Source organism: Eurypyga helias, unplaced genomic scaffold (genome assembly GCF_000690775.1).
Source record: "Eurypyga helias isolate BGI_N326 unplaced genomic scaffold, ASM69077v1 scaffold18209, whole genome shotgun sequence".
Lineage (NCBI taxonomy): Eukaryota > Metazoa > Chordata > Aves > Eurypygiformes > Eurypygidae > Eurypyga > Eurypyga helias.
The window spans coordinates 1-12,019 of record NW_010272895.1 but is presented as its reverse complement, the minus strand read 5'-3'; the positions used below and the strand labels follow the sequence as shown (position 1 = coordinate 12,019).

The 12,019-nt window shown below is 40.6% G+C and overlaps 1 protein-coding gene across 1 annotated transcript; it reads left to right on the top strand.

The window, feature by feature from the left end:
* Window positions 1-575: 575 nt before the first annotated feature.
* On the top strand, window positions 576-10,680 carry LOC104515356 (complement C4-B-like; the record flags this gene model as incomplete). The annotated part of the gene is made up of 10 exons (XM_010159300.1): window positions 576-759; window positions 1,395-1,465; window positions 1,794-1,879; window positions 3,103-3,185; window positions 4,290-4,377; window positions 6,951-7,056; window positions 7,170-7,293; window positions 8,741-8,856; window positions 9,592-9,759; window positions 10,483-10,680. Coding segments are annotated over 10 exons (1,224 nt in total), but the record flags the coding sequence as incomplete, so codon positions are not given.
* Between the last annotated feature and the right edge of the window lie 1,339 nt (window positions 10,681-12,019).

Below are 12,019 nucleotides of genomic sequence, written 5' to 3'. Positions count from 1 at the left end.
GATAAAGCTTTTATCTCATAGCCAAGATTTTAGCAAGTTAAGGGTCACAGGATGCTGCTACACCAACCAAATGATGTGGGAACTGGAATTGAAGTCACTGGGCTTGACTTTTTTGCCATTGGACAGAATAATGTGTATTTCTATGGCAGAAAATGGAGGATTAGATAGTATTTTTACTTAAAAAGGAATATTTGCCCAGTAAGAAAGACATAACAGTAAGAAGGATACAGTTGTGTAGCTTCTGTTGAATGATGCTAAAAGCATTATTTATGCACTTCAGCTGGTTTTGGTCATCATCTTCTTCACAGAGAGGGTGGTGAGGCACTGGCACAGATTGCCTAGAGAAGCTGTGGATGCCCCATCCCTGGGAGTGTTCAAGGCCAGGCTGGATGAGGCTTTGAGCAACCTGGTCTAGTGGAAGGTGTCCCTGCCCATGGCAGGGGCGTTGGAACTAGATGGTCTTTAAAGTCCCGTCACACCCAAACCATTCTGTTATTCTGTGGTTCTCAGCTGTGTGGCTCCAAAGTTACCAGGTTCAGACCTGACTGTGGGTCTTTTCCTTTTGTCCTCTTCAGGTCAAGCCAGGGACTCTGCAACAGGATCTGTTCAAGAAGAGTAATCAGCCCTATGTTCTGCTAGTCACCGAAAGCAGGGAGCTTCATACGGACATGGCTCAAAGCACTCGCATCCTCCTGTCTATGAAGAAAGGCTACATTTTTATTCAGACAGATAAGCCTATATACACACCAAGTTCCACAGGTTAAAATGCAAATGCTGCACTTCAGATGTTGAATATAGATGTTACAAGGGCATGATTGAAAAGAAGTAATAATGACTTGGTCCTTCCTAATGTAAATCCTTCTCATTTAACCCCAGCTATCTCTGTGCTTACCTGCCAGTACAGGTTTTCAGCATGCTTATTGCAGCCAGGGTTTCTGCAGTGCCTGCACCGCACGTTGTGGCAACCCCTGTGGGAATGCCACTGGAGCCAAAATGTCATTCTCTCTTCTAACAGGAGACAGACAAAATCTGCTCCTTTTTGTTAAAAAGAACCTTAATAATGACTTTCTTTTGGAAATCAGTTTCTGAGAAACCTACAAAAAACACTCCTATTGCTTCTGCTTGCAACACCAGCAATAAGTATCCTTTGCACTTCTTGGAATTTTTGTATTTTTTTGGAATTTGCTTCAAAAATACATCTGTTTGATCATGTAACTTGCAAAGCCAATGAAAGAATGTAATTATTTCTGAAATCTCTCAGACTTCTTTTCATTAAAAGAAAGTGGTTTATCTTAAACTCAGTAACTCACTTTAGAGCTTGATGTGATAGAATAATTACTGTTTAGAAAGGCCAGAAAAAAATATGTGAACACATTTATTCTTCTGTTAAACAGTAAAATACAGGATCTTCATTCTGGACAATGCTATGAGGCCAGCAGATGACACAGTTACAGTTGCTGTGCTTGTAAGTATACAAAAAAAAAAAAACAAACACGCTATCAATGAGTGCTTCTTCATCACAGGAACTATGAAAACTTCCACAAAAGATCCAAGAGTAAAACTATATCTATGACTCCTCTACAGAAAGCAGTTTTTACACATTGTAAGATATGTCTAGTCATTTTTGGCCAATATCAGGAGCATGGGGGGAAACATAACATGTTGAGTATTAAAGTAGAAAAGAAAGAAGAGCATTTCCTTTTCCTTAGGACTAGTGTATGAACTTGACCTTTTGGATGTAAATGTTTCCTGCCTGGTGCATAATTTTATGTTTGTTTGCTGTCTCTCAACAGAATTCAAAAGGGATGGTGGTTAAAAAGTCAGACCGGAAAATAAAAACAGTGTTCAGTGAAAACTTTGAGATACCGGACATTGCTGAGTACGTCACTGCTGTTCCTCGTGCATTAAAACAGTTCCCATGTGGAAATGTCTCTTGCAGCAGAACTATCTTCAGGATGAAAACAAGAGTCTTGTCCTTCCCTTCTTTCTGTTCTGCCCCCTTGTTTTCCTCTCTTCTTTTTTCCTTATTATTTTCTGCTTTACTGTTTCTTTAGAACAGGAGGTGCGCTAAAGCAGACGGTTTTGCTCTGATTACACCTGGGAAGCACCACGGCGTGCAGGGACAGAGCAAGGTTGCTCTGGAGACAGCCCTGGAGCCTCCTGCCATGCAGGGGTCTACACCTCAGCTGCCCACCCCACACTCCCTTCCCTGACACTGGAGAGAACCTCATATGTTTTGGGTGATACACCTGACCAGTTTTAGCTGCCTGCGTCAGGATGAGATGTACCATGTCTCAGCATTGTCTGTTACTCTCCATTGTCTGTAGAGGAGCCAGAGGGGACCTACATGGAGGAAAGACCTCACAGTATAATGTCTGAAGTGAGGAGGACTAATCCCACCTCCTACTAGCAGGATCAAACCATCCATATTCATCCCCCTTACCTGTTGAAGTACTTAAGATTTTTAACTGCCGTATTGCTTGAACTGCCTTTCAAAATTGTACTTTCACCATAGAGCAGGGATTGTGCCTATGGTTAACCTCTGGTTACCTTGAAGCACCTCATCTTGGGCAGATGAGTCCAGAATTTAATGTTAATATGCTGCAAGTAGCAACATTTATCCTGTTAAGGAACCATTTAGCAAACTGCTTAAATAGCTGCTCAACTGTATGACTACATTCAGGAGAGCACTTTTGTCAGGGATCAGTTTGCAAAGTGTAATTAATTACCCCCAATTTCAAGCAGTCAAGCTTTTACTTTATATTCAGTGTGTTCTTGCATGCCAGCTTGATTTTGACATCACAGTGAAGATAAGCTATAGGAAATATACGATGAATTTTCTATTTCTGAGGGCTTTTCAAAGGCAGCACTTGTTACACGAGGTTTGCAAATATGTTATCTTGCAGCTCCTCTTTTTGAGTGTTTCCTAGGACACTTGGAAATTATGTTGCTGGCTTCTCCCAGCAGAGAAATCCATTAATAAATTAGACTGGGATGAGATCAAAGCAAGGAAAATATTAGCATTCAGTGATAATTTAAATATATTAGCATCATGAAATATCTGAGGAATCCTAATTATGTTCTGCTGAATATGAACTTTAGGCCTGGAACATGGAAAATCAAAGCCTGGTTTCATCAATATGAAATGTCTAATGCTTCTGCTGAATTTGAAGTTAAAAAATATGGTAAGAGACTGTTTAATTTGCATTATAAATACATGAAGCCATCGCTATGTGTTAAATGTAGTACATGGAGTTAGGTACTGAGGACAAGGTTCAGTGTTTTAATACCTCATTCCAGTCTCTCTGATGCACAGGAGAACTCTGGTTTTCTGTGCCTTCCTCTTACATTTGAAAATAAAGGTTTTATATGGACTTGGTAATTTAGATATTTTACACATGCTTTTTTGGAAGGGCTCTTCTACTGCAGAAAAAAATGGAACTGAGCTCCATCTTTGCAATTCTGGCTAAAGTTTTCACTGAAGACTAGAGTGAAAAAAGCTACCTATTTTCTCTCAGTAGAATTAAGTTTGGAAGCTGATTAGAGTTGTTCCCATACTCAGGGAAGATTTTTTAAAGAAAAGTAAGGGCACTGTGGAAAAAGTAAAAATGTAGAAAATTAACAATTTGTGATAAGAAATGGCTTGATTTATTTGTGCTGAAATTACGCTTTCTAGTAAAATTTAGCATGGGTTTGGTTTGGGGTTTTTTTGTTTGGTTGGTTTGGTTTTTCCTTAAAGGCAAAAGAAAATGTCAAGATTATATGAAAATCTCAGTTCAACACAACTGGTTTTGCCTTAACTAGTGGCTGTAAACAAAATAGTGGAAATTACTGCAGCCTCTGCAAAGTCCTACATCCAAGAGCAAGTTACCCTGGCTATACCTACAGTAGCAAACAGTTTGGCTTTATAGGAGCAAATTGCAGAGTGACACAGGTGATGCTGAGGACCTCTTGTCCACACTCAACTCATTTCAGGTTGGGTTTACTTCTGACTGCTTCTAGCCCAGGGCACTTAATGCCCGTTAGCAGTTGGAGTGGTTAGAGCTTGTCTTCTGGCTTTTCATTGTAAATAAATCAATTTTGTGTGCTGGAAGACTGCTCAGCTGTGTGAAGTAAAGCAGAATAAGGGAAGATGATCAGGAGATTTTTTTCAGAAGGGCACTGTTTATTCAAACTAAAACATCCTCAGTGCAGCTGCATCTTCTCAGTGGGTGTTGCCACATGCCAGGAGTTTAGGTATGTTTGAAACTCGCATGTCATGACCTTTTGTCTTCTCTTTTTTCATGCAGAACTTCCATCCTTTGAAGTCAAACTCACTCCGCTTCAGCCATACTACCACATCTGGAATGAAAACTTTGTGTTTGATATCGAGGCAAAGTAGGTGTGCTCACAGCGAGGTTGTTTTAGCAGGCAGATAAGTAGATAATGAGCTTTGCAGCTTCTTCCTTTTTCTTCTTATTAACAGTTAATCAACTTCTGGCTTTACTTGAATCTGACTTCCATCTTATATACTCTCTGTTTCCAGTACTAACTTGAGAAGTCAGTGTAAAATGCTACCTGGGTCTAAGTGGTAGATCAAAATGGAACAAGTTTTTCTAAGTATTTTAGTTCGCTAGTAAAAAGTTGACTATTGAAGATTCTCCTCTGTGTTAGTAGGTAAGGTTCTGGGCAAACCAATAACCTGCTTATCAGTGACTAAATTATCATCATGACTGTGGCCATTTATGTTTCATTTTATATTTGACTCTGGAAAGCCTTCCAAAGTGAAAGCAGGAAACAAATCAATATATTCAAACGTTATTTAACGTCTTTTGAGATATTATTTCTTTGGTATTTTCTTTATGTGAGGAATTGTTGGGTTGATGGTTGGATGAAATGATCTTATAGGTCTTTTTCAACTTTAGTGTTTCTGTGAGTCACTGTCATACAGTAGGAGCTTTTTCTGCATTTGAACATGATACCAGAAAATATATTTCAGCCATCTGGCTCATAAATTGAACAGTTCAGGACAGGTTCCTGAGCCCCAAAGCTTGGCTACCGATAGCTCGGCAGTGCATGGCACAGGTTCAGCCTCAGCCATGTAGCTGAAAGAACTCCTGGAGACTCTCAGGGAGGAAGCATGGACCAAGGTCCACCTCAGGTCTGCATTTGGCCACCCTGCTGTGGGAGACAGGCAGTTTAACCCAGTGAGCATGGGCTGGGCTGGGCCAGCTGGCCGCCACCTCTGAGAGAGCCCTGCACTTGTTTAATTTAATTTAACTTAATTTAATTTAATTTACCTGGTCCAAACAGGGTGCAGTCATTAGATTTACTGCATGGACCCTGGCACTGTATCCAAGTGGAAGACTGATTCTCCACTCCTCCTAGTTCTAGCAGGTTTTATTTCTGGTCTAAAGTCATCCCTGGTGAGCTTATACCCTGTTGGTCTTCTGCCTGCTGTCTTTGAGCTCTTCATCTTGACTGTGCTGATCCTTCCTTTCCCCAGTGCACTCTCAGAAAGCAGGCAAACCCTGTGTCCACCTCCTTTTTCTTGACTGATCTCAACTCTTCTAATCTACTCTTGATCACCTTTATTTGGTTCTATTGAATAATTACTAGCTTTAATCATGATTATTTGACATTGTGATATGAAGTGATATCAGATAAATTACTAGAATTTTAATCCTTTCTAAAGTTTTCTCTGCATGTTATTGCAGCACTCGGTTTTGAGTTTATGGACTGTGCAACTCCTTCATATATACTTCACTAGTCATTAACATCATAATTAATTAAGAGGAAAAAATGGAGTTGAATAGCTGGATACTGTTCTTTTGTCTATTGGGAAAGGTCCTAGTGGTGCTACCCAGGCCTGCCTAATTCCATCAAAATCGACATATAGAATTCCTGATAGTTGAACTTATTTCTCTGAACTGGCCATGCGTGTAATGAGCAGTTATCTGGCATATTGACTGTTGTTTCCCGCAGTTATTAGCTCTGGCATTTTAACCAGTTTTCATAAGAACTGCCTCTCAGTTAGTTTCATTGGTGTAGATCAGTGCTGCTGATCAGGACAATTTGAGAGAGGCTTTGTTTAAACAACATTAAGCCATTAGAGTTTTGAGATGAAGCAGGATTTCCACAAACAAAAGACAACATCATGGCCGCAACAGGTCTCATGGAGCACGTCATGTGCTGTGCTGCAGGAGGATGTCATCTGCCAGGGGTTCCTTCACTAAGGAGCCTGCCAGGTGCAACAACTTGCCCTATCCTCTCTCTCCATGACCTCTGTGGAGAGTTCAGGGGTGTTCTGGCCAGATACCAATTTGGCAAATATTTCACATACAAAAGCTCCCAATGCTATACTGCCTAAATCCATAGGAGAGGCACGGGACAGAGGGTGTCTGCCTAATGCAGGTATTAAAATTTCAGCAGGTAGGATCTGCCTCTAGAGGTCTTCAGATGTGCCAAATCCTTCATACTGGTCCCTGAGATGATTCTCTAGCCCTCTATTTTAAATGCTCTGCTCATGAGGTGTCTTCATACAAAGGAATTAGCTGTTCATCCAAGCTGAAAAGCCTGGATACTTCCCTTGCTCTCTGTGAAGAGGATGAGCTATGTGAGACCTCACTGTGCAGCTAAAGTTCTCATAAATTTGTAAAAAAAAAAAAAAAAAAAAAAAAGTTTAAATTACTCTGGTGTAGATTTTGTCAGATGACATCTCGACATGTGGTTCTGCCAATGTGATTTACTCCATATGTTTTTCTGCACTTGAAGTCGTCACTTTGTACGTGGACCAGTCTTCATGTTTGAGTCAGCAGTGAGTGGGACTAATTTTTGTTCTCAAGCTATTAGTTACAAATGGGATCCCTACAGATATCCCAGTTTTATTTCAGCGTAAACTGCTTAGTTTGATTTTTTCTAGCTCTTTATTAATGTAATGATTCCTCTCCTCACTTTTCTTCCTTCCATAGACACTCTTATGGGAAAGGGATTCAAGGTGCCTCATATGTGCGATTTGGCATAATTGATGAAAATGAGAGAAAAGTCTTTATTCCAGGCCTGGAACAACAGCTATCAGTAAGTACTGGAGTTCAGTACCGTAGCCATGCTATTAGCAACATATTTCAATTCTAATGGCAGCAAACCAGTAGAGAGTTGTCACTTTTTTTCCCCCCCCGCTTTTGTTTTAGATTCAAAATGGAAAAGGAAGAGTTACTTTAAATACACCACTTTTGGAAGAGAAATTAAGAAGGAGCATTTCTACCCTGGAAGGGTTTCATTTATATGTTGCTGTTACCACTGTAGAAACTGCAAGTGAGTACGCTATGCCTTAACTGACATTCTGTCATATTTACACTGATCTTTCTCCAGTCTAATCCTTCATGTGGGAATTTGCTGGACGAATCTTCACTGCAATGCTTGCTCATGCTATAGTACACACCAGTCTCTTTCATCTGACCCCATCTCTGCACAAACTTAACCTTGGGTGGGATCCTCTTATCTGAACACAAATGTCCAGTGCTACTTGAAATGCCTGATATAGTCCTGTGTGGTCTGCCACTGCTGCTCCATGAGTGCACAGGTCTCCTGCAAGTACTTTCCTGTAGGAACTGTCCCATATGTCTGGGTTGTTGCCCAGAGAAGCTGTGGATGCCCCATCCCTGGGAGTGTTCAAGGCCAGGCTGGATGAGGCTTTGAGCAACCTGGTCTAGTGGAAGGTGTCCCTGCCCATGGCAGGGGGGTTGGAACTCGATGGTCTTTAAGGTCCCTTCCAACCCAAACCATTCTATGGCTCTATGATTCTGTGATATCAAACAGCCCTGTGAGGATATCCAAGATACCCTAGCCCACCTGAAGTGGCACCAGACACCCGTATGAATGCAAATAAATTGCACCCCTGGAGAACTTGAGTACTTGTCTCAGCCACGTCTTCTCCTTCCACACATACATAGTTATTAGCTGAGTTTGGTATCTTAGCTTTGTAGCCCTGCTGCCTAAGCCGTCAGGCTAAAGGTAAGGCATATGTATCACAGCTACAGTGCATTGCAGAGGAGGATCTAGCCCTTGCGAGTCCTGCTTGTCCTCTCAGGCCTTCGCACAGTTTTATCAGACTGTGATACTTGGCATGTGTACTAGTACAGTCCAAATAGCTTGGTCTTGCTGCTCATCTGGGACACAAGGCTGGAGCATTCCTATCCAGAAGTTTTTTGGTGGCTGTTAGCCTTTGTTTTCCTAGAGGACAGATAATTATTTCCAAAGTTCATTACAGGGGATTTCTGTAGATATTTGTATGTTGGACTTTGATGTAGCCTTCCCCCAGGAATGAAGCCCCAGCAGTAGGAAAGGGGGAGGGCACATGGCCATAGTGCCTCCTGTGGTAGCAGTGTGCTCCGGTGTTTGTAGGAACCCTGTTCCAATTAGTGTGTTACAGGGGAATTTTCATGTTTGAGTAATGAACCACTTTGCAGGTCTCCATGTCTGAGCTGTCGGGAGCACCCACCTGCCGGTGCTGGCCCGCTGGAGCTCCACACACATCGCACTGCCCTCACACTGGCCTGTTGTTTTCTGTTCCCCATCTGCCTGCACCCCTCTCTTCCTCTTCCCAGGACTGAAGCTCTTTGGGGAGGGGTCATATTTCAGTTTGCTTTACACATGTTTCTAAAAATACAACTGATCTTGAAAACAGAACTTAGATGCTATGGTAATGTGCAAGTACATAGTTGTTACTCCCATAGCAACATATACTCTTTGATATTAACAGGCGGTGAGATGAGGGAAGAGGAGCTCAGCAATGTGAAGTTTGTGAAATCACCTTATGCTGTTGATTTGTCTAACACCAAAAAGTATTTTGTGCCTGGAGCCCCCTTCTCGGTTGTGGTACGTACTATTTAGCTGACTGCAGCAAGGGATTTATATCTCCTTATCTGATCCAGTGGGAACGGTAGGACAGACACCTTCAGGAATAGGACCAACATGGAGCTACTGTTTATGTGTCTGGTTTGTCTCATTTCTGTACACACAGAGCCTAAACAGGGAAACTGAAGACAGAAAATGCCGGTTTTCTGTTCTGGAAGTCGTCTGTGCACTGTTGCACTACAAGGTTTTAAAAAACATGTAGCAGTCTTTTCCTCACTTCTATAGCAAAATATTAAAATAATAATGCTGTATGGAATTAATCCCACATAAAATTAAAATTCTGAAAACTAAAACAGGGTATTGTCTTTAAAAAAAATTGTTTTTATTTTTTAAACTTCGTACCTCCCATGTTTTCCTACAAAGATTTCTACAAAGACCTCAAGTTAGAAATTTACCTTATAATCATTAAAGACATATATCTCTGGGGTCAGCTGAGATCTAATAGGCGCTAGGTAAATACCTGTGGCAGCTGTTAATACATGTTAACAGATTTTTACCTTAAAAAAAGGTACCTTTTACCTGGAGTCCAGACTGAGTCAATTCCTACTGCCTTCTCTCAAAGCTCACACTTTCAAATAATGTGTACAGTTTTGTATTTCTTCTCAGTTTATAAAAATAATTGCTTCTCGTTTGAGGGCATTTTTTTAAACCCACGTGCTTCCTTGAAGTAAGAGAAAAACATTTGTTTTCCAATAGGCATCTGTCACTTTGATTGATGGCTCTCCTGCTGCCTCTCTACCTGTCACTGCTACTCTCACCTTGCCTGGAAAGACCCCAGTGAAGAAGACTGCACTTTCTAATAAAGACGGTCTGATCCCCTTTACATTCAACATCCCTGGAGATGCTCAGATGCTTCAAATAATGGTAAAGAAAACCCAAACGTCCATATTTAAAAATATACTGCCAGGAAGAGCTCATATGACAATTACAAATGGCTGTGAAGGTGATCAGTTTTCATTAAATTAGCAGAGAGGGTGGACCATGATTTCTTACAGCATCTGCAAGGCTTTGTCCAGATTGTGTAACATATGTCAGAGAGACCAGGGGCCTGAGGGGTGTCTCACTGAAGTAAAGGACACTCTCATACATCAGAGCTTTGGGAATACATGCATCTGTGACAGTGATGATTTTTTTGTGAATTGGATGTGTATTTTCCTGGCATGAAGTATGGAAATGGGACTGTAAGGAATATCACCATGAGAAGTGACAGAAAATTATGAGAAGAAGGTGAAGAAAAAGGTTCTGTGCAGTGCAGACAGTAGGTTACATTATAGGTTCAATTATATGCATAATATAAAAAGGGAAAAAATCTGTCCAAGTACAAAATCACTGTGTGATTTTGAGCTATTGATTCTCATACAGAAAGAGCCAAGACAGAGAAATATCAAGTGCAAGTACAGCAAGAGACAGAATAGGAGGAGAGAATAAAGTAATTAAAATCCTGATTTTTTGATGGCAGGCTCAGCAGCGATTCATCTCATTTCCCACCATTTTCTGAATAACCTGGCAAGATATGAATTAAGGGTGACGCACTATTCTGTCTCCTGAGGGACACTTTACTTACTCTGTCCTTTTCTCTCCTGACAGGTAAAGGCTGAAGAGGGAAAAGAAAAATTAGAATCGCCTGAAACCAGTATCAGAGCTGAAAGATACCAGTCTGCTTCCCAGAACTACCTCAGTATCAGCATCCCACATACTATTGTGGCACCTGGAGATACCTTACGAATCACCTTGAATGACATTCATCAGCCTGGCAGTGGAAAGATTGACTCTTTCTATTATATGGTAAACAGAATAGTAGCCTATCAGTAATTTATTTTAGAAATTATACAACTCAGAACATCTGTCTAGTTACTAATACATGGGAAACCGGAGGGAGTGCAATGAAGGGCAACTGAGATGAGCAGTGTCTTAGCACACCTGACCTACCAAGACAGGCTGAGGTAACTGGACTTGTTCAGTTTGGTGAAGAGGCTAAAAATAAGTTAATAGCAACTTAAAATCACTTGAAGAGGAATTACAGACATAATGGAGACAAACTTTCCTGGCTGGTGCCACGCAATATAACGAGGGACAAAGGCTACATATTACGGCCTGTAAATTTCATTTTGGAAAAGTCTTTTCATTAGTGATGGATCTAATACTGGAAGAGGTTCCCCAGAGAGCTTAGGGAATTGCGATCCTCAGAAGTATTCAACATTCAACTAGAGAAAACCAGATCTGACCTAATCTTATGCTGGTGATGGCTCATCTTAGAGCAAACAGTTGGACTAGAGCTCTCCATAGGTCCTGTCCAGAAACTGTTTCTACAATTCTGTTATTTTTATATATTTGCAGGTATTTTTTGGCATGTGATACACAAATATTTGTAAATTTTTCTTCTGGAGAAGGACACATAAGCACAAATTTTAGTCTGTAATTTCTCATACAGTCTAGAGCAAACAGGTTCATATAGAGTAATGTTTGCCTGCATAATTACATGGATGTTTTTGAAAGATAATAAATTGACGGCCTTGAACACTGAAATCTTAGACAGATAACTTCTATGATATCTATGATAATTTGATTTCTATTAATCCAGATCTTGTCCTTTTCCTCTCCTTCCAATCTATATTTTTTTCTTATAATAAGCCAATATTGAATATTATTTGTATTGTTCTGATTCCCACAAGTACCTTTTTCTCAGCTATTACAGAACTGCTCACTTCGTGGGTAGATCATATATATGCATAAGTTTCTGCCCCTGCAACTAGAAAACCTAATCATATTCTAGGGAACCTTGAATATCTCAGAAAAGGTCTTTTATAGTTAACTATTGTTTATTTGATAAATAACACAATTCTTACATTACCAGGGCTCCATGTTACCTGCACCCAATGTTACTTAACAGGTAGGTAGGTCAGCGTTGTCTCTAACTGATAATGTCACAAAGGATCCCTGCAGACATTGGCTCTTGTGGGTCTAAATAACACCCTGAAATTGGGTCTGAAAAGCAGTCCTATATATGGAAAAACAAGGAAATAATCCTGCTCAGCTTGAGACTAGGACTGCAAAGTATTTATTTTCCTGAAGGAGACAAATGTGTTCATGGATACATTCCAGGAGTGAATCTGTCGAATGTCAA